Genomic DNA, 22,460 nt, shown 5'->3' with positions numbered 1-22,460 from the left:
AACCTCAGAACAGTGTCAAAGCAAGAAAAATAACCAAATTTTTGGCTTTCAAAATAATCTGTTATTAAAAAATAATTTCCCAAACAAAAGAATAAAATAATTAACTATTTATTTAATCTATCGTTGAGTGGAGGCTACAGGTCGAGCCAGGGTTTAAAATTAATTACTAACGTTTAACTTGTTAAAATAAATTACAATGATTAGCGATTAAGGGTAATAGTGGGGCGTAAACATGCCTCTCTAGTTGTCGTCTAGCTATAAATACCGAGCGGAACCAATGTTGTGTGGGACTGTGGGAGTCGGCGCCGTTTTCTGCGCGTACACTAACACGGAGCATCCTTCGTTAATCCTCTCCGGGCTCCGGTCGTCTCCGTGTGTAGCATGAAAACCATGTTAGCCATTATCTCTAACGCACTGTGCAGGATGACCGGCAGGAATGCGGTGAGTTTTCGGGGGTTGGTGTGGAAACGGAGGCCACGTTGTGTGCCGGGGCCGGTCCGCGCTAACCATTAGCTCGCCTTGTACTGTTTAGCTTGGAGGGGGGCTGACCTTGTTAGCGGCAGCTAACATTAGCACTGGTGGCTGGTTTGAGCTCTTATTTGCAGTTTGCATGTTGTGGTGAAAGAATGGGTTATTCATGCTCTCGTGTGATTGGCTGACTGGACGGAAGCATGCATGAATGCAGTGACATGGCTACAGTCGGGGTGCTAGCTCTTTACCTCTCTCTAATCCTGAATATGTTATGCCTCTGGTGGTCTGCCTTCCTCACACGGCACGGAGAGCTTGTACTGCCACGCAGGCGCTGATGTGATCAATACCGACCAGCATGGGCGCTTAAACACGTGGACGAAATATTAGGAACATATTTGAAATGCATTATAGGGGCTTCTGTGAGTGCACCATGCAAATGTAAACCTCTCACTTTGCTCTCAGGTGTGTTACCTCCAGTGTTTGTCTCTAAAACCTTTATGAGCATGGCGCACGTTTTGAGAAAGTACACGAAGTTACATGCTTTAAAACAAATAAAATAAAAACATACGTGTATAAATGTGCAGAGCCGTGTACGGTAAAGACAATCGCGTAGGTTAAAGAAGTATGCTGATCCTAGAAATCCAGAGGTGACTTATCATTGCCTACCATGGTGATGTAGCCACCGTCCTAACATTGAACGCTCTGACTATAAGCTGAAGAGGGCTAAAGAAGCCATTACTATGGCTTCATAGTACACTTATTTTAGTTTCCCATGCTCAAATATAAACTTCTAGATGACGTGAGATGTAAAGAGGATGCTAGACTTCCTTCATGGTTCAAAATCAGGCCAATCAAGAGATGCTGGGTCAGTTTAAAACACATCAGCGCCTCCCTGTGGGTCAGTAGGACTGGCAGCAGCATGTCGAGTGTTTGTTGTGGTGCATCATTTACAGAAGCTTCCTACAGGCACTGCTTTTCTAATCATATCATCCAGAATGAGATGAAGAAAAAGCTGAAAATGCCTCAGTCGAGTCTCACGCTTGCCTGTGGGAATCCTGTTCCCTTTTCCGCTGGTGCTCACTCCTACCCTCCGGCCTCCCTGCTGTTTTTATTCACACACAAACTCACTCAAAGACTCCCCATTCATTTTTCGCTTCTCTCCCTCCTCTCCCACCTCTCCCCGTCGCCTGAACCCTAGGGAGCCCAAACAGTGTCTGAGGTAAGCAGCTGCTGATGTTTGTCTGCAGGCTCCGTCCTGCTGTGGTGGTGGTGGTTCCCAGGGAGCTAACTGAAGTGCAGCTAAAAGAATCGCTGTAGCGTTTGCAATGATGATCCTCATTGGTGTGGAGTGTTTGTAGTTCTTTATAGTCTTTGAGTCTTTTTTCATTTAACACGTTCATTCCACATTTGTTTGCTGTTTATTTCCTAAAACATTAATTTCACACTGGTACAACATTAAGCTGAATTTTCAGCACCTAAACAAACGGGTATCACTTCCCCCAGATTTGGGTAGCTGTGAATCAACTTTGAGTCATTACGAAAACCCCAAAAATGATCTTAAACCTGCCAAAATAACAAATGTCAGGGTTCATTTATCATTAATGTTGTTTGTTAATACCGTTAAATTAATAATAAAATAAAAATCAATCCTGAAATGATAAAATTAAAATGACTTGTAAGAACACTAATGCATCAATTAAATGAAGAGAAAATGAGTAAAATTATAAACAAAGTAATACTTGATAATCTTCATTTAAAAAGTCAAAATAACATATTTTAAAATCAGTTTCATAAAATGTTCTTAAGCTGTAAAGATATTCATTAACTGACTAAAAAACAGCTATAAGGCCTCTAATCTACATAAATGACTTTGCTGGTGCTGAAGTGATTAATCTGGGATTACAGATGTTGTGCTTGTGTGAACACGTTGGGCTGGTTTCAGTCTGTCCCCTCTGTGTGTCTCATCTTTTTAGACTCCACCTGTCATGTCTGTCTCTGTCTAGCTACAGCTCCTCTCTCACCTGTAGAGCTCCACTGGGCGTGCTCTGTGCTCTGGTCTGATTGGTTGGCTCCTTTTGTTCCCCAGCTACTGACTGACCTGTCAGAGTTTGTTGATCTAACGTCGCCGGCGGCGCCCGCCTCTGCACAGACCCAGCGGCTTCCACCTAAACCGCCTCCAACAGCAGTCAGTACTAGAGCAGCGTCTGCGCTGTTAGTTAGCGGCTGTGCTGACAGACCAGTAAGGACTCGTGAAGCTTCCTCCATGTCTGCTGCCTGCTCACTAACAGGGCCGGGGAACCTAACCAGAGCTGCTGCATGGATGGATATGTATGACTTAAGAACAAATGACCCTATATGCACCGACATGTCTCGTTAATGCTGCACTCCGAGCAGTGCAAAGCAGGGAGATTTCTTTGATCCCAAAAATGAGGTGAAAAAAATGATCAGCTGTTTCTTATTTTAAACATGGTTACGTGTCCAGAATTTCATAACTGGTGCATTCCCAGTCAAAATGATTCCATATATTGTGGGAAGTGTTTTCCTTTGTTTTGAAATGGCTTTGGGGCCATTGGGTAACTGTTTTATGGGTTAATTGTCAAACAAGGGCTTCTACTAACGCTACTCCTCCTGATCTATAAATCTGTCCCATAACTTTGATCATTTGATTATAAAAGTCAGAAAATTACCTAGAAAACTTAACTCCATTAAAATGATCAATTTATCAGAACTATTTTTCTTTCTCTTGGTCTTTAAGTGTTAAATCCTACGTGCACATTATACTTTCATGAGCTAAAATGATCCCGGACAAACTGGCGCTCCTCGTCGGGCCCGTCCACACCAGGTCTGCTGCCTTTTTTTTTTTTTTTTTTTTTTTTTTTCGTGGGCAACCTCACCAAACTATTTCACCTGAAGAGGTGACCGTGCACGTAAACATGACTGATCGGTGTACAATAAAAGCAGCAATGGTTATGTGCAAGTCTGCAGCTTGCAGGGCTGCAGCTGAGCACAGCTTAGAGGCATTTCTATGATCTGATATTTTACAGACAAAACAATTACTCCAAGGTTCTTATTGAAGAACTAAATTACCTTTATTAATTAACTGTCCATCAGCGCACACGTGGTGCAGGACAAAACAGGAGTCTATCAGACTGTTGAAGGGCCTGTTCAGTAAAAACCACAGTGCATTATTGGACTGGGTTTGTTCTCCCTCCCTGTTACTGACCTCCAGTGTCACAGATTACTGAAGGTTAGTGTGTGTATGAACCACCTGATCCCGCCCATCTGATCCCACCAACCCCGCCTCGCTCCTCCCCCTGCTCTGACGAGGAGGGCAGCCGTCACGCTGCTCAGTGTGGAAGACCTGTGACCGCTTTAAGTCGTGTTGTGATGCTGCAGTGATGGAAACACTGTTTCAGTTGGTTGTGTTTGTGTTCCAGGGAGCCAGAGTTGTTGTCTCCCGCTCCTTCGCTGACTTCACACCCCAGGCGACCTTTGACATCAAGGTGGGCACAAACGAGAATCACTAATGGCAATCGCAGACTGAAGGAAGGGGATTTTTACCCCATAAAGCTGCGATCAGTTAAACATCTTAGTCGATACCGAATGTAGCTCAGAACGTAACATGAAGATGGCAAGATAAAACTTATCAGGGTTAATGCACAAACTGTCCTTTCAGATAAAATATCATGGCTATATTTGTAAAGTTGATTCTGCTGTCAAACTGAATCGAATCACATCAGCAATAGTTTCAGTGTCATGATCATCAGCACGAGTCCACTCGGGGATCTGTATTTTGGCCTGAAAGACTACAGGAGGCTCAGCACTGTTGATGGATTCAGCAGTAAATTAATAAATGTGCTAATCTTTGGTTCAGGTCTGGATTTGTGTAGTTTATTAAAACTTCACTCATTGTGGACCAGAAATGTAAAATCTTTGGTTTGGTCTTCTTCTCCAGTTTGTGGTGTTTTTGTTTTTGGTGTAGAAATGCGACCTGCACCGCCTGGAGGAGGGCCCGCCGGTGAAGGCAGAGCTGACGAGGGAGCAGGGCCTGCAGTATTACCGCACCATGCAGACGGTGAGGCGCATGGAGCTCAAAGCTGACCAGCTCTACAAGCAGAAGATCATCAGAGGCTTCTGTCACCTGTACGACGGACAGGTATCAGCGCCTGCAGGCCAGGAACACAATTCATTTATATTGCATCCAAATCTCAGTGCATGCAAGAACATTTAGACAAAACCCAAACAAACATCAGTTTGTGAGTGTGGTGAGATGCAGAACATGTGGTTTCTCCTGCAGGAAGCGTGTGCTGCAGGCATCGAGGCCGCCATCAACCCCTCGGACCACCTGATCACTGCGTACCGCGCCCACGGGTACACGTACACCCGCGGCGTCTCTGTTAAAGAGATCCTCGCCGAGCTCACAGGTGAGAGCGAGAGGAAGGTATTACAGTCTGAACATGTGCGCGTCTGAGCTGGATCTTAGTCTCAGCTTCACTTTTATTTGTGCTCCTCAGGTCGTAGAGGGGGCGTGGCCAAAGGGAAAGGGGGCTCGATGCACATGTACGCTCCACATTTCTATGGAGGCAACGGCATCGTGGGCGCACAGGTGAGCACATTTAAAAAGCCTCTCACACCTGCACGTCTCCGTAGTTAAACACTCGTTACAGTTTCAGTAACTCACCTGTGAACTGTGCAGGTACCTTTGGGAGCAGGCATCGCTCTCGCCTGCCAGTACCAAGGCAACAACCAGGTGTGCGTTACGCTCTATGGAGACGGAGCAGCCAATCAGGTAAGATTTAAAAAATAATAATAAATAAATATGTCCTTGTAGGTTGTAGTTGGAATAAGGAAAGGGTGATCTCACCCTCGCTCCCTTTTATCCATTTAAGAAACATCACTAAACTCATGACTGTCTCAAAGTGAGCTGGAGAGGCTGCTGCAGTTCTGCCTTGTTTACGTGGTTCAGCTGTGTGCTTTTAATACCTCTGTAAAGCACTTTGACTCCTCTCTGATCCAATCAGGGCCAGCTCTTTGAGTCTTACAACATGGCCGCTCTGTGGAAGCTGCCGTGCATTTTCATCTGCGAGAACAACAAGTACGGCATGGGGACATCAGTGGAGAGAGCTGCAGCCAGCACCGACTACTACAAGAGGGGGGACTTCATACCTGGACTCAGAGTGAGACACTAACACATTAAAGCTGCAGGGCGGGGTTAAACATGGTGGGTAAATGTGCCGGTCCTGGGCAGCGGCTGCAGTGTGTCTGATGACTGTACACTGCCGCTGCCCGTTTGGACCCAGACTATAACAGGAAGAGGCTGAGAGTCTGTCCTGGCAGTTGCAGGTGTGAGCATGCATACAGCTGTCTGATGCTCATGTATGATACTGCGCACAAACACACTGGAACGCAGGGGTCGCTGCAGGGGTCGCTTCTCTGTGCTTAGAGGTGTGCCAATGGTCAGGTTTCTCTCTGCTCTCCTGCAGGTGGATGGGATGGATGTCCTGTGCGTCAGAGAGGCTGCACAGTTTGCTGCAGATCACTGCAGAGCTGGAAAGGTGAGGGTTTAGATTTTTAAAAAATAAATTTAAAATAAAACCTCTGTGCTGCACTCAGTTCTTCATACATGTGAAGGTAGAAGTCCATGGACACCCACGGGCTTTAATTTTGAAGGGTTCTCGTGATGGAGAGTTTCCTGTAGGCTCTCTAAAAGGCTCTAATCTTCCAGAGCATCGATGTGAAGCAGCACTTTGTGTTTCAGGGTCCCATCATAATGGAGCTGCAGACCTACCGTTACCATGGACACAGCATGAGTGACCCAGGTGTCAGGTGAGTTACCTTTCTAAGTCTGGATTTACTGGACCCTGGGGGAGTTGTGATTTTTTTTTTTTTTTTTTCTGAGTAATTTGGTTTGACCTCCTGCAGCTACCGTACCCGCGAGGAGATTCAGGAGGTCCGCAGCAAGAGCGACCCCATCTCCATGCTGAAGGAGCGCATGCTCAGCCACAACATGGCGTCTGTAGAGGAGTTCAAGGTGAGCGTCCAGACGGCAGTGATACATTCACAGCTTCAAACGGTTTTAAATGTCGGCAGCTGCAGGGATTACAGCACCTGATTTCTCTCCCGTCAGGAAATCGACATCGAGATCCGTAAGCAGGTGGAGGATGCGACTCAGTTCGCCACCTCGGACCCGGAGCCGCCGCTGGAAGAGTTATGCAACCACATCTTCTCCAACAACCCGCTGCTGGAGGTGCGCGGGACAAACCCCTGGTCCAAGCTCAAGTCTGTCAGCTAGACTCGGACCACACACTCAACCTTTATCCCTCACACATTCAGCACCTTCCCTCTCGATTTTAGGTCTCAGCACCTTCACGGGACTTTGAGGTTTTTCCTTGAAACTTGTCAGTGTTATTTATTTATAGTTTACTGTATAACTGTGAGATATTATTCGTGGTGGAGCCAGAGGTGTTGGACAGGATAAACATGCTGCACTGTAAACGCACAAATCCCAACATCTGACATGGAAACGTGTCCATTAGAAACCTTCTCCATGTTTATCCTGCATTTTAAACCCTCAGATTTTTAAATGTTCCAAACTTGTGTAGATATTCCCTCAGAAGTGTGACTTTAAACTTGGGAAATGCAAATGTGATGGATTGTTCTGATAGTAAAACGCCTTTAATGAGGAGTCGCAGCCTGAGCTTCATTCCAGAGCAGTCCTCATCTGAAGCAGGTTCAGTGTCCAGGATAAGGACACAATATCAGTGTATGTAACCATAAAATGGCTCTAAAAATGTGTTTATAAGCTGAAGATGAAAGCAAGACTTTAGCTGCTTGACTCGACTACTGACAAGACAAACATCTGGACTTGTGTGGGGAAACTGAAGCTGGCAACTGGATGCACTACATTTGAGACTTTCTGGGCACTTTATGAATTTAAAGGAGTCTGTTATAAGATCTTTCCTCTGTGTTCTTTAAAGTTTACTGTATCTGAGCCTGTACAGATATAAAGCTTTCTTATTTACCTGTGTGAATGGTGGAAACTGAAGGTTGTGAAATAAAACTACTTTAAAGCAAAGTGGAAACGTGTGTGTTTGAATCCTATTTTATTTGCTCAGCTTTCAAATGTGTTTACAAAGTAATGCTTCAAATATGACTCAATAGTTGATCAACCTAAAGGAAATCCATGCGCTGTTCAGTTGTTCCATCCTCAACCACTAGATGTCACTATCAGGCTGAAAAACTGCTCAAAACTAAAAATTTATTTATTTTTTTCATCTTAATTAGAGTAAAATTTATCCTGGTTTATTGTCAGCATCAGTATAAAAATGAACATGTCTGGACTTTTTTTTTTTTTTTTTTTTTTTTTCCCCCCCCTTTGTCGCTTTATTAAAGCTTTATGAACGAAATTCATGCTCGACTCCGACAAACATGAAATGCTGTAAATTTAAACCACTGAAAAGTTGTCACGGAAAAAATGACAAAAGTATTCAAAACTGGATTTTTGTAGCGACGCACAGCTTTAAGGAAACGATGCGGTGAATCCAGGAGTTACGTTCACGAGGTTCTTTGTGGTGTTTGTTTTTGGTTATTGTGTAGTTTTTGATCTCGTTTTGTGTACTTCAGAAGTCATTTTCCTTCCTGTGCTCGTTTCTCGTTTTTGTGAGATTTTCATATATATGTATATTTTGAGTGGTTTATGGTCACTGCATAGTGTTCATTTGTATGTTTTTCTGGTAACTTGGCATTTCACAAGTTTTCACACATTTGTTGTCCTGGAGCTTTTTATTTTGTGTTTCACTACAGTATAGTTGGAATAACTTATAGGGCTGTGGGCTGTTTGTGGACATTTAGCAGGATTTTGTGGTCTCAGTATTTCTGAGGGTGGTTTTGTGCAGATGTTGTATATTTTATGGTAATTTGTTTCATGGCATTTGTGACTGTTTTGGACATTTTGTAGTCATTTTGCGGCTGCTGGTGTATCACTTTGAATGTGTTTACTGATTTTGCATATTTGACATTTGTTGTCATTTAGAGTAGGTTTGTGATTATTTTGTTTACATTTGGCTGCTTTGTGGTTATTTTTACATCTTTTGGTGCAATTTGCCATGTTATTGTTGGATTGTCATCATTTTGCAGGTTTTTTATTTGTATTTGTGTACTTTGTGATGGGTTTTTATGGGGTTACGTGTCTTATTTTGGATAGTTTGTGGTCATTTCGAATATATTTGGGATACTTTTTGTATTTTGTGCTACCTTTTATGTTTTGTGGTCATGTAGCTCTTTGTTCGACAATTTAAAGTAATTTTGCATATTTTGGGGGTAATATTTTGTATTTTATGCTACTGCTTCGTGTTTTGGGTTCACGTGGCCTAATTTACGGGTCGTTTAAGGTCGTTTTCCATACTTTCTGTGATTGTGTGAGGCACTTTGGCGCCACGCTGTTAGGCTTTATCGGTAAAAAAAAATAATCATTAACAAAACAACACCGCCTGCGTGATGAATCGCAGACTGTTTATTCATAAGTTCAGATACGTGCTCGTTCACTCTTTTATTACCTAAGTGAGAATGCCGCCTGTCGTCGTGACGTAGTTGTGACGCAGCGCTCTGACTGACAGGTAAGCCGACACCGGTCGCCATATTGGGAAAGAACGGAAGTGAGAGAGGGAGAGGTGGAGGTAGAGAGAAACGGAGATAAGTCAATCAGTTTCCGAAAAAGGGCGTCCTCCTCCCCCTCCTCCTCCTCTTCGTCTCTCTGGAGGAAGGGGCGGTCTCAGCGCCGCGGCAGATCCGGAATTAGCCCTTGTTCGCTCGGCTCCGTTCGGTCGGTTGGTCGGTCGGTTCGGTTCCTGCCGACGCTGAAAGTGGACTACTACCTTCAAACATTTTCTTTAAAGAATAAGAGCGAGGACAAACAGGCGAGAAAGCGTCCGGAGCGAGGGAGGTACGAGCAGCAGAAAAGAGGAATAACAGAAGAAGAAAGAAAAGTAGGGGCAGAAGAAGAAGATGCCTCTGGCTCAGCTGGCGGACCCCTGGCAGAAGATGCCGCTGGGGAGGACGGCTGGAGAGGTGAGCACACTTTGGTTTGTCCTGCTGTCACACTGACTGACAGCTGACTGGGGGCTGCAGTCACAGCAGCAGCTTTTAGGGGGTAAAAACACAAAACACAGCACAAGGAAAAGCGCCTTTAAGTCTCTGTCAGGCAGAGGCAGCTGCTCCCAAACACAGCACGAACTACCGTGAGACCACTCTGCAGGTAAATCTGTGCTTCAAGAAGCGCCGAACATGTGCTGGCAACGACAGAGTCACGATGAAGTGCTCAAACAGTAAGCTGACAATGTTATCAAGGACGAAAACACGAAATTACATTGCGTTTCTATTGACAGCAGCTGCGAAGTAACTGCAGGGATAATTATTTTTATGACCCTAAATTGGACCGTAAACTCTGGGAACATCTGTTTATTTCCCTCTGAAGACACAAACATGAAGTCATTTTTATTGCAGAGATTTTACACCAGTTCAGGAGGGCGCAGAAGTACACCAAAGTGTCGTATAAGCTCCCAAATAAGCACAAAACTCTTTGCAGGAATGTCCTGGGTATGATCCAGTGTTAATCAAGTGGTTTAAAATATCATAAATTGCAAAAATATGAAGGCGGCTTTCAGGGTAATTAGATTTTTTAAGTTAAAGACATTCTTCTTAGCAGCTAAACTACAACACAGACATAATTTTTACCCTAGAAAACTTCAGCAGGACTAAATTAGCTGGAATAAAACAAAGTATCAAGCGATGACCCAAAGGTGTAAATATGTAATAATACTTTATGCAGGAGTATTACAGTGGTACTACAGGGCACGGAAATACTATAAAGTACCACAACATCGCTATAAGCTGCCATGGACATGTTTCTGGTGTTAAATCAAGAGGTTTTAAATGTCATAAAGGGCAAAAATGTGAAAAATTACATTGCATTATGGTTGACAGCACCAGTGACTATAGGGGCGTCAATTTGTCCCTAAAATTTGGTTGAAAACACTATAAAGCTCCAAAAAGATGAAGTTAGCTGCATTAAAACACGACGTAGATTAAGATGTGTTTACTCTAAACACCTGAACGTGGTGCACACCCTCCAGACATGTCACATTTGTGCAACAGGAAACCCTGAGCATGTGCTAAAATATTAAACTAAAATAAACTAAAAAAAACCTGCCATGGACGCACGTCAGTGTCAGTTAAAAGAGACTGAAAGTGTGGAAAGAGACAAGCATATGAAATTAGACTGTATTAGTACTGCTGAGTGACTACAAGGACACTATTAGGGCCCTAAATTGGATTTTAAATACCATAAAACTCTAAAAGGAAATCAGTTCATGTAACTCTGAAGACACAAACACGAAGTAATATTCTGTGCAGAAATATTACACCAGCACAGTGTACAGTGGGCACAGAAGAACAATACAGCTGGTGTTTCATTGAGAGTTTTAAAACGTCAGAAAGTACACAAATATGAAGGCAAATCAGATTGTATTATTACACAAACTCTATTTTAAATGAGATTTAAAGCAGCACAGAGCTCCAACAGGGACTATATTAGTTGCACTGAATCACATCTCGAAGCAGTTTCGGCACAGAGTTGTTACATTTGGGTTTTATTTGTCAGTCTGTTTAGAAATAACAGATTCATGTTTAAATGCTAGAATAAGAGAATGGAAACGTGATGAAGTGCAAAACTGTGCAAAGTAGGTTTTATTAGGACCGAGAGCAGCAGCTAAAGCTGCTATCGAGCCATCATTCTGACCTTAAGTTAGACTAAAAACACCACGGATCTCAAACAGGACTGAATTAGTTTTACTGAAGCACAACAGAAAGTAGAATAAGATCATTCTGAAGACACAAAACTACTTCATGACTATTACATTTTTTACTATTTAAGCAGATACAGATAATACCGGCAGGCTCTACACACCAAATGCTCTACAAATCCATAGGAAACAAACTGTGGAAGAGGACATAAAATGATCTGAAGAGTCTTTTCTCTCTGGCCTGACCCTGAAGCTCAGTGAATTGACTCTGGGTGTCACAAACTCACTAAATCACCTTAAAGTCTCAGTTAGACAGCAGGGCGTAAACCCCCCCCCCCTATTTTAACAAACCATGCCAAGTCTCTTAAGATCAGTCTGTGGACATGCAAGGCTTTATTTCAAATACTAAAGCTGTTACAGCTCCTGCTCATTGCCTTAAGTATTAGTCCAGTGTCAGAATATGCAGCTGCAGAGGTGCAGTAGTTAATGTCATGTTTGAGCGCTAAACCAGCAGGTTAAAGGCTATTATTAATTACAGCAGCAGCCAAATCTTAAGCTCCTATAAGGACTTTACTTTAAAAAATAGATTAAAAACCCAAGAAAGACTGTGTAATATGGTACAATATAGAAGTACTGCTCCAAGTATTTCATTCATTTATATGAATGTCTCAGTAAACTGCGGGGTGCAGTTAAGGATCCTTACAAGCACCGCAACACATGAAACGATGCGTGATTATAAACCACACAGATTTAATAAAAAACTCTGCAGGCGTAGTTAGACGAGATTGAAAAAACCCCATAATGTTGCTACAGGAGTGTCATAGCTGTGTTAGTGTGAGATTGAAGGTGTTCTTAGGCACAAGCATGAGAGGGTAAAATCACTATTTGGTCCCACAAATGCCATAAAAGAGCTTTTGTCACCGTATTGGTTCAATGGTGTCAGCAGGAACATTACAGTGACTCTAAATCAGATTTAAAACATACATAAAAATCCACTAACATTCAGTACAAGTTTTCCTCTAATACAAATAACATAAAGGCCCCATTGATTCAGGAGTAGGCCTACAATTACCCCAGAGGTACTTCTGCAGTAAAAAGAGTGTCCATGTAAATGTGAGCTCAGCTAAATAAAAAAAACCCTGAAATTATAATTAAATTAAAGAAGTTCAAGCTGAAAAACTAACAGTCAACTAAAACTACTTGATAAGCTGTTTAAACGAGCTGAAAAATAACTAAATATAAGTTCATTCTTTAATTTTACACCTCAGACTCAGAGTTGGAGACCCCTCTTTATCTCCAACTGGTTGCCAGAAGTTTCTGTCTTTAGGTGGAATAGGTTGCAAAGACTGTGCTGCAACCTCCTTGTGACGTGATTGGTCACTAATGCACTGTAGAGCCCAACCAGGTTTTAAAGTTGATGCGATAATAATAATAAGGCGTTGCAATAACATGTTGCAGACAGGGATGCTTCAGAGTTCCCCCTTGTGCACTGACTGTGAAACATCAACACTCATGGTTGAAGGGTGTTTCTTCCATCTCTTCTTTAGTTTTAATTTCTTATTTATTGGCAGTTATAAAAGTTGATCCTGGCAAACATCTAATATCTAAATAGCTAACAGCAACATGTCATAAGAGGAACCTGCACCAAAAACCTTCTTGTATTTATTTCGCTGCTTGCAGATCGATGCCGTTACCTGTTGTTTGCATGGATGACGCAGACTTGTCTGCAAGCACTCAGGCAGCAGTGAACAGGAAACAGAGAACGTTAATGTTGAAAGTAAAAGTCGTGGCTTACCACATTTCAATGACTCATTTGAAAAGGCACAACGTTGGTCTCTGTGTTGCACTTTTCATGGTTTCACGCGGCTCAGCAGGTAGTTGGTGAGTGTTTGCAGACAGGTCGGAGTGTTGTGATTTTCTGGGACAGACAGCCTGACATTTAAGAAGAAAACAGTCCTACTGTGTTTTTCGTACACACATGACATCATGATTATTTCTGGAATTGTTGTTTTCCTGAGCTTCTCATAAGAAGTCTCTCTCCACCTCGCTACATAAACACTTTGAGTGTGATTCGCGTTTTTACATGTTCTCCAGAAACAGTCAGTGTGAAGTAAATCAGACACATATGGATTCCTTAATTTATTAGCGTAATTACAATTAATCAATAATGGAAATGATCATTGGCTGGAGCCCCGAGGGATGTTAAATGAATAGCTTCTGTTTCTGTGCAGCTCTTCTGAAGCATTTCTGCGTGTTGTAAGAAACTGTGTGAGTGCTGTTTCATCACTGCAGCCACACACACACAAGTGCACGCATGCTAGTTTCTGCATTTCGGCGACGACTGCAGATGTGCTCCGCTCTTTGTGTGCGCGCGCTGAACAATGTTTGTCTTCAGGGCACCAATCCAAGCGAAGCATCCACTCAGCTTCGCCTCTCACGCTTTTATCTGCGTCTTTTGTTGTCGTGGTGGCCTAGAAAAAGCTCTTACAGGCGCTTCTCCGCATGCCAAAAGGCTGACAGGTGTAACACCGGGGTCAAAGGTCGGGTGTTATTGAGCAAAGCGGCAGCAGAACGATCCTGTCGGTCTGACAGTGGTGTGTAAAGATGCCGAGGGGGGAATACCAGGGGCAGGTGAGAGCTTGTTAGGTGGCGAGACAGAGAAAGAGGCGCTGACTGCAGTGACTCAGTAATTTCTGTGTGTGAGGGTTTATTATTCACGATCTGCCTACAGAGTGACACACACACACACATTTCTCCATGCAGCCCTTGTGACACCTCATACAGGAAGTGGGGACACACACACACACACACACACGTAAGCTCTTCCTGAATCATGCAGCCACAGTGACACCGCCCTCTGCTCTTTATCAAGATTCAGAAACTTGTAGGAAGGAAGAACTGGAAAAAACCACACTCTCACACACTCTCACACACTCTCACACAGAAGCTGGTTTTGTTTCAGACTTGTATCTCAGGTTCAGGAGACAAAAGCTTTCTTTAGAGCAGCCGGTTTGAATCAGTAGTTTTAATTTGTTAAGCAACAACAAATAAATCAGGCAAATAAAAACGACTCCAAGAGCTTTCACACACTAACCTGCCGCGACCTTCACCAAAAATAACGCTCTGTCACGGCTGTAGTGACTGTCTGCCACCCTAACTCGCCGATAATCAGTGCTGGTGTCACTAAATGCCTCGTTGGCAGGTTGTTTCTGATCAGCGGTCTTCACCCGATGTCCACCTTACATGCAGATAAACTCAAGATGATTCAGTATCTTTCAGAACCAACTTTATCAGCAATAAGGAGTAAAGGTGATTTAGCTGTCTCTCATGTTGTTGGGGAGGTACTTTGGCCTTCTCGTCTTTACAGCGTTGCATCAGTTTATTTAAATTTGCTGATATTTTCTATGCACAGCTCACTTATGCCTCTTTTCCACTTCCACCTACCCTGGTCGGCACAACTCGAGTCAACTCTGCTGTACTCGGTTTCCGTTGTTTTCTATTCCGATTAAGTACAACCTCAGTGTGGATGAGGTAGTTACAGCAACGCAGCCCAGAAGTATGCAACACAAACACAACACAACAATGGAGGACGTCAAGGCGATGGTGTACCAGCTGCTCGATGGTAAACATCTGCACCTCGTCGTCGGACCAAACTGTTGGTTTGGGAGTGTTTCTCTCGTTGCCGGGTTTCAAAACCAGAAGGTGTGATTCGTGTGACTCATCCAATGATGTCACTCCCTGGCCAATCAGTGGGATGCAGTTCGTTGACGTTTTCGGCTCGATTGGAACCCAAGCTGAGTAGCTTCTGTTTCAGCCGAGCTTTATCTGTCAGACAGATGATGATGACTTTGAGGTTCCCAGGTCCTGTGGCTGCAGAACAAGCCAAAATGTTCACACCTCCACCGCCGTGCCGAGGAGTTGGTATGAGGTGTTTGTGCTGGTATGTTGTGTTTTAGTCTCACCTGCTAAAGATTCTTGTGGTTTCTTCAGATAGAGCTTTAGCATAGTTGTTCAGTGTTTTTCTAATTCTGCTGTCGTGAACTTGAACGTTTAACCTTTAACTGAGGCCCGTCGAGTCTGAGATGTAGCTGTTATTTAATTAAATGCACCTGATTAGCAGCACCTGGTTTGATGCCAAACCCCTTAAATCCTGTAGAAGAAGCAAGAGTGTGCTTACATTTTCACGGGACTGTAGAGAGACCTGTGAAAAACTTTATTTATTTTTTATATGATCGGATGTTTTCTTTCAGATTGCCTTTTATTAGCTTTGGCCATTTGAATTACCTAGCATACCTCTAGCTTAGGCCTCAGTCACACTGACCTAGACACCAGCCACCAACACCAACGAGAAAAGAGGGCGTTCACCGACATGTTTTAAAATGTGCAGCTTTAACCTTAAAAAGCAAATATTCTCCATTTTTACCTCGTGTCACACTTTTTCAAGTTTCACTACCGCACCACGAGTACCGAGCAGACAGGTTGATGTCGTCAATGCAGACTGTGGTCAAACGTATTGTCGTGGTTGACTCTAGAGCGAGAGAAACCTCCCACAGCTCTAATGAGCCTCAACCATTCGGGATTCTCCTGAAAGCCTCCCCACGAAGTCCAAAGAATGGACGTTTGTATTTAGCAGTTCTTTGGCATCTAAAAGATAAACTCTCCCAGATTCCTTCAGAGTATCTTATAAAGCCTCAACACCGAGGTGCTCCGTGAGCATTTCGTGAGCATATGAAGCATCCCGACAAACCGTCATGTTTACTTTATGTCCCCACCCAAGCCTGACATACCAGGATGTTTCAGCAAGCAGAACACGTTCGTTAGAGGTAGTCGTCCTCATCATCTCCAAGTGAGGCTTGCTTTGATATGTCCTGTTTAATCTGCACTTTTTTAAATAAACAAATACTTACCCAAGTTATTTTTCCAGTAAATGTGCACGTTTCTTTGTCTTAAATGCTACCAGCCTGACTAACATTTAGAGCCTCTCCTCAGACTCTGGGATACATCTTAACATTTTGTTCTTTTTATGCCAGACGTTCAGATCGATTATGTGACAAAGCCAGTGTCTCTCCAGAAACAAAATCCTGGTTATTCTTGGATGTCTGCAGGCTCTGCTGCTCCCTGTGATGGGACTCGACATCAGCACAGATATCCAGTTTCACTTTAATTCGATCATCTCCTGAAGATTCAGTTACAGCAGATAAATACCAGTATTAGAAACACTCACTTCTTGCATCTGTTAAGTGCAAGATTTGAGGTGGAATTAATTTCATTCAGGCAGCACAGAGGGCATTTTGATGTTTTGCAGGGAAACTAACCTCTAATTTAACCATAAGGTAACAAACAGGTACAAAAATAAATGTTTGTTGTAATAGGAAATTACATTTTTGTGTTCGTTTAATGCCCGATTGTCTCAGTTTTACACATTCTGTATCCCAAACTATTTATAATAAGTATCTGCAGTCTAGCACAAATACACACAAATAAATAAAAAGCAAACAGCAGCAAAGCTGTAACAAAAATAAAACTTGTAATGAAACCTGCTAACAGTGACATCCGGTAATAACTGACACATCGTTTTCAGAGTTGAAGTCAATCCATGTCGTTATGGTGAATTTGGGTTGTGGTACAAATGAGCGGAGTCCCTGATCATCCAAATATACCTCCCTGATTTGTCCTCATCCACCTGCCTCACAGGCCTGGGTGTTGTTAGAAGGCGAGATCACAAAGCAGTGCATCCGCCATGAGAAAGATTTGCCTAGATTTGGTTTTGTCGTTATCGGACAAAGTAGAAGTAACAAGTGATAACATCAGTTTAACCATTTGAATAAACATCTTCTCTTTCCCTGCTTTTTGCTTTACTGCGAGCAGAAGTCGAGCCACAAGTTTTGACAACGCTCCAAAGAGCAGGCTGGCACGCCAGGAATGTTTGGCTTTCTCTGCCTTGAAGTGCCTCCGTAAAGGTTCAGCGGGGTGGAGGTCAGGTGACGGTGGAGGAAATTCCACGACAATCTTTTCAGTTTGCAGAGCTTTGAGGGGTAAGGGTTCAGTATGGGTGGAGTGTGAGAGTTCCACAAAGATGACGGAGGATGGGGAAAAGCACGGTGGGTGTTTCTGGAGAAAAGCATGTTCTCCAGAAACACCCACCGGGCTTTTCTTTGGGGTGGAGTCGATTCCAGGCAGATAAAATCCCACCTTCGGGTGCATTTACACCCTTGTACAGTTGCCTTGCACCGTCCCTCGAGTAGGTTTCACTTAATCGCAGCTCTTCTCTCCTCACATGTTTGAAGATCACTCTTTCAGAGCGGGACCAAGTTCACAGTTTTAAGACTTTTGTTGTTTGGGTCCGTTTTTGGAAGCGACAACATGCTGTCCTCTCATGCCTCTCATAGATTTCTCAATTCCTCAGCAGTAATTTTAAGGGCCAGTAATTTTAAGGGCGGCAGCTGTTGTTGAGGAAGCGCTGCTGTTTCATGCTCGGGCACGATTAGTGGCCACACTGCATTTTTACTGTTCCCACCTCTATGAGGGGACAAGGGCACAGTATGCCACAGTGGTCCAGGGTTGGAAACTTGCACTGCCAACAGAGACAGCTACAGTGTTAAAGGGAAACTACCCTGTAGTGGGCTATTTATGGTTATTTGCATTTCCCTCACAATAACACTGCGTTTTTTCATACAGCAGCAATAAAATAAGCTTTTAAACTTTTTTGCGTCACAGCCATGACCAGAAGTTTTGGCATTCGTGCAGATTTAGTGTTTCATGCATTTTGTTTTTTCAGTTTTTCCCCTTCAGCCTTAAAAGAATGATGGGAGTTTGCCATTGTCATGGATTTTCAAATTTATACGTCTGCTAAAAATCTAAGAATTTGAATCCTGGTGAACTTCATGTCAAGGTCAGAGGTCAAGTGTGCTTAAAATTCAAGATTATTGTCATGTATGCAAAGAAAAAGCATTTCTCTGTATATTAAAATTCTTTCTCTGCTGTCCACACGCAGAAGCCTGTTAATATGTGCAAATAGATAAAATACAAATTGCACGAATAAAACTCTATTGTAAGTTTTTGCTCCAGGTGAGGCTCGAACTCACAACCTCGGCATCACTCTGCAGGTTACTGTCCTATAAGTACCGCGCGCTGACCGATTGCGCCACTGGAGCGCCCTAAAAGCTTGTGAATGCAATAATTTAAGAAGGAAGTCTCCTAGGATTTTCACATTTATCCTATAGGTGCGTCTCCTAGGAGGCTTAGGCAGCCGTCAGTGTTTTTATTTCTGTTGGGCCACTTCTGATTGATGGGATCCATTCCTGTGTCACCAGAGCGCCAAGCTGATAAAGGTTTGTGAACTTCTGCTTTTTGAGGATTGACCACAATAAAATGTCCACATGATGGATCACTGTGTCCCAAGGCAGAAGTGATAACCTAAGAAGGGACATTAATGTTTTCCATCCATGGCAAGGAAACTCCCCAGATCCTAAACTCCATGCCATAAAATTTTATTTATAAAGTACTTTTTAACACAACAACAAACTTACATTTGAGATCATGGGTCACATGCGACGCAATTTGATCTGAAGTGAAACTCCTCAGATCTTAAACTGATTCAGAATTTATGGCCGGCAAAGCTGAGCGATTGTGAGGTGGAGTAGGCCGGTTTGAGTAAAATCAAATTATAAGCAGTTCTGTTTGATCCAGCAACGTCCTGTTTGAAGCTTGAAGCACAGTCATTTCTAACAGGTTTACAATGACTGCAAGTTGTTTTTTGCAGAAAGCGCCACAGATTATTCGCGTAGCATCTGAACGCTGCTTCATACACCTCAAGGAAAGCTGACAAAGCGTTAACCCAGTCAATACCGATAAATCAAATCTTTGAAATATTTTAAGCATATTTCTCGCGTTTGAAACGTTTCTAAATTCTCAAAGTATCTGATTCGTTTCTGTAGACTCCGCCTTTTTAAATTACTGCAGGTAGTTAAACCAGAAACCTGGTGCAAGTTTAAGACTTCAAAAAAAAAAATTTCATTCAGCTTTCTTAAATGCATCAGTGATTAAAAGTTCTATAAGGCAACGTCAACATTTAAAGACTGAAATGTTGGTCACATTAGAAAGCTTTTTAGGCAGCTACGCCACATATGAAGGCTGATAAACGAGCTGTCTCGGTTCAAAGTGGGGGTCATTCTTTTTGGCCTAAAAGTTCTGTTGTTGCTTAGCAGTAACACAGGCGATTTCACAGGAAAGTCTGATTTGACTAATGGTTATAAATCATTCGTCCTCCCGCCTCTTACGCACTAGCTGAGATAAGAAGGCCGGTTTGAAGAGTTCAAAGTCCACGTGGTTTCTGGGTGTTGTTTGAATATAGTCTCACAAACAAAACCAAACCTCTCCCTTAACAGAAAACCACAGACGAGCTCCACCTCAGCAGCATCACTTCCCTCGACCTAGGATGCCCCGCGCTGGTTGGCAGACCTGCCAGCTTTTTTACATAATGATATCCGATTACGTTGCCAGCAGCTCGACTCTAACTTTAGCGATTATTAATACCAGGTGTGGCTGCAGAGTTCATCATCCTGATACCTAGTCGATCTATAGATGAATAAAATGAGACAGTGGAGTCTAAAATCCTTTGAATGCTTTTAATTTCGACTTCCTTTTCCTTCCTAAAAACAGGAACTGAGCTCTTGTAGTGATCCTTCGACTGCAACATGCCGCTCTTTATTAACTGTAGCTTCCAGGAAATTTCCTAGATGTGAGGGGTCAAAGCTCATCTTTATCACTTTCCCTCAGGAAATCATCCCAAAAGAACTTCTGATACCGTCAGGATCTCCCACTATCTGGATTTCCTGCTTCACCACATAGTTGGGGGCGAATGAGACCCCGCGGAGCAGAACATTTAACAGCTTTCATTGTGCTTTTACAAGAAGAGGTCGAGACAACATGTACAAATCAAACTTTAATTGCAGTAAAATATGCCTTTCCTTCTGAGAACATGTTGTTGATGCTCCTGATGTAACAGGTCTGGTTGGAGTCAGAACAAGACTCAGATTGTTTTTGTTTTACTCGTGAACAGCAGTCGAGCCTTTCCAAAATACTTTAGATGATGATGGGAGTTTTTATTTAGACGCAGCTATATTTATGCTGCTGGTGTCATCAGGCATCACTTTAGGTTGTCCAAAACGGACAGGACTCTGGGTAGCTGTGACTTAATAGTGTTTTCTTCTTGATCGTAGGGGTCGAGGTAATTGATATAGTTTTGTTTTGGATTTTTTTTGTGATATTTTACAGGCTTAAATTGTAGTAAAATACTTTTCTTTGAGAAGTCACACGACAAGCAGCTACTTTACATTTTTATTTTAGACATGACACCAGCAAGCAGTTGCTTTCCACAGACTAATCAGGGTTTTTCCTGGCTCTGAATGGACTTTCGTAGGTGTGATAACACATTTAAGTGTGATTAGCCATTTGATTATCAGTTGCCAAAAAAAAACTTGATAAAAAACATTATTACAGAACTGCTGATTTTCCTTTCGGGGGAAGTCCACGGCCTCTTTGGGAGATTCCAACATGTTTTTATATGTAGGAAAATCCCTGTACAAGTTTCCATGTTGATTTAAAAATGCTCCAAAAGCCTCTGTTACGCCAACTGTGACGTGCTCTTGAGGCGTGCTGGACTCACTCAAATCTTTTCCTAAAAAAAGACGCTTCTAGAGAACGATTAGAGAAGTCAAAGCATGAATTGAAGCAATCGTGGAGTTTTCTCCAGAATGTCTCGTCTTTCCGAGCTGTTGCAGCATCTCTGTCTCAGTAATCTGGGAATCTTTGAGCTCGTCCACTGAGAAATAATGGCTGCTTCTCCAACTCGGCTGTGTTGGCTTCGCTGTGTTCACTAAAATACAAAATGTAAGAAGTGGACGACAAGCCAATATGAGTTTTGGCCCTTGGTCCACTTTGCGAGGGCGATAACGGCGAGCACAAACTCCCTGTAAAGTTTTAATGGCTCTGTCATAAATGAGGCAGGCGTATTATTTGCACAGATCTTACATTATACCAGTGTTGCATGTGATTATAATTTGGTAAGTTACAAACTTCTAATAATGTGACAGCTTTGCTGTGTAGCCCCAAAATAACCACATGGAGACTTTTGTGCAATTTGCATGGATACTTTAACAGAATTTAAATATGTAGATGTGACAATGCACCGAAGTTAGAGAGTATTATTTTATTATATTGTCAAAGAACACTTTTAAAGTAACACTTTCCCAACATTATTTTGTACCTTCTTAGGCTTTCTTATTATGTAATTTGAAGCGTTAAGCAGTCGTAAGAGACCAGTAAAGGACTGTTTGTATGGATGAGATCTTTGCGGTTGTAAAAACTGCAGCAACCTGTCGACGCATCGATTCTTTTCTGTGATGTTAGCACTGAGTTGTGCAGCGCGCTCGGTGGTCAGCGCTGCTTTCTCAAGGCAAGGACTGAAACATTGGCAGGACTCTTCTGTTTGTGTCTCGAGTTTACATGTTCCCGCCATGCTTGCATTGAATTTCCATGGAAAGACATGCTTCCCATCCCGACCCAGGACACTCTTGCAAAATCAGTACTCAAGAGTTTCACTTCCTGGATAAATGAAGATTAAAAAAATAAGACAAAAACTTTGCACTCACTTTCCACAATTTGTGACTCATGTTTTTTTTCTGAGTCATAACTCAGTCAAATCTAACCACGCAGGAACAGCTCGTATTTATAGATTCATTGTGCCATTTCATTTCTGAAGTTCTTTGCAAATGAAGGTTGGGAATCTTTGAAGAAAATATGATTGTCATAAATCCAAAACCTGCCTGAGAGTCATCACATTCGTAGGTTTACACTTCAGGAATTGCTGAACTATAAAATTATGTAAGTTGTCTCAACTTAAAAAAATGCAAAATTGTAGCCTTAAAATAAATTAGCATCAACTTAAGAGGGGTAGATTACACAACTCTGAGTATGCAGTGCATTTAGGAAAGAAAAGTCACATGACAGCCAGAAAAAAAAGTGTAAGAAAGTAAAAGTTAAATATACTTATAAGGATAAGGATCAGGTTACGAGGACGGTTGTCTGCGCTGTTGTTTTATCAGAGCCAGATAATCATTGTTGGCTTGACAGCTCTAAGCTACTAGAGTCACACTTTAGTCACACAGAGTTAAAATAGCAAACTCCTGG

The 22,460-nt window shown here is 42.6% G+C and overlaps 2 protein-coding genes across 5 annotated transcripts in view; both read left to right on the top strand.

Moving 5' to 3' along the window:
- The first annotated feature begins 304 nt into the window (after positions 1-304).
- On the top strand, positions 305-7,546 carry pdha1b (pyruvate dehydrogenase E1 subunit alpha 1b). 4 transcript variants are annotated; one of them, XM_080864939.1, is made up of 13 exons: positions 315-441; positions 1,670-1,690; positions 2,558-2,710; positions 3,909-3,974; positions 4,454-4,627; positions 4,769-4,895; positions 4,986-5,077; positions 5,168-5,260; positions 5,493-5,648; positions 5,955-6,026; positions 6,230-6,297; positions 6,394-6,502; positions 6,599-7,546. In XM_080864939.1, exons 1-13 carry the CDS (start codon positions 382-384, stop codon positions 6,761-6,763), a joined length of 1,356 nt encoding a protein of 451 aa, XP_080721065.1. In that variant the 5' UTR covers positions 315-381; the 3' UTR covers positions 6,764-7,546. The 4 variants fall into 4 exon arrangements, with proteins under 4 accessions (XP_080721068.1, XP_080721066.1, XP_080721065.1 ...); XM_080864940.1 differs by lacking the exon at positions 1,670-1,690 and having other exon boundaries at positions 306-441; XM_080864941.1 differs by lacking the exon at positions 2,558-2,710 and having other exon boundaries at positions 324-441.
- A 1,613-nt stretch (positions 7,547-9,159) lies between these two features.
- rps6ka3b (ribosomal protein S6 kinase, polypeptide 3b) overlaps positions 9,160-22,460 on the top strand; it is a 67,084-nt gene continuing 53,783 nt past the window's right edge. Inside the window, exon 1 of the mRNA XM_080864322.1 lies at positions 9,160-9,537. Coding sequence (XP_080720448.1) covers positions 9,475-9,537 — 63 coding nt within the window. The 5' untranslated portion in view covers positions 9,160-9,474. The remainder of the gene's footprint in view (positions 9,538-22,460) is intronic.

This window comes from Rhamphochromis sp. 'chilingali', assembly GCF_963969265.1.
Source record: "Rhamphochromis sp. 'chilingali' genome assembly, chromosome: 18".
Taxonomy (NCBI): Eukaryota; Metazoa; Chordata; class Actinopteri; order Cichliformes; family Cichlidae; genus Rhamphochromis; species Rhamphochromis sp. 'chilingali'.
The sequence above is the reverse complement of the archived record's forward strand: the minus strand, read 5'-3'. Positions and strand labels throughout refer to the sequence as shown.

What these genes read in the sequence shown, in the direction of transcription:
- pdha1b (XM_080864939.1), top strand. Translation starts at nt 382, where the DNA reads ATGAAAACCATGTTAGCCATTATCTCTAACGCACTGTGCAGGATGACC. An exon ending in GTCACCTGTACGACGGACAG is followed by an intron (nt 4,628 to 4,768) that starts GTATCAGCGCCT and finishes TTTCTCCTGCAG; the next exon opens with GAAGCGTGTGCTGCAGGCAT. An exon ending in ACTTCATACCTGGACTCAGA is followed by an intron (nt 5,649 to 5,954) that starts GTGAGACACTAA and finishes GCTCTCCTGCAG; the next exon opens with GTGGATGGGATGGATGTCCT.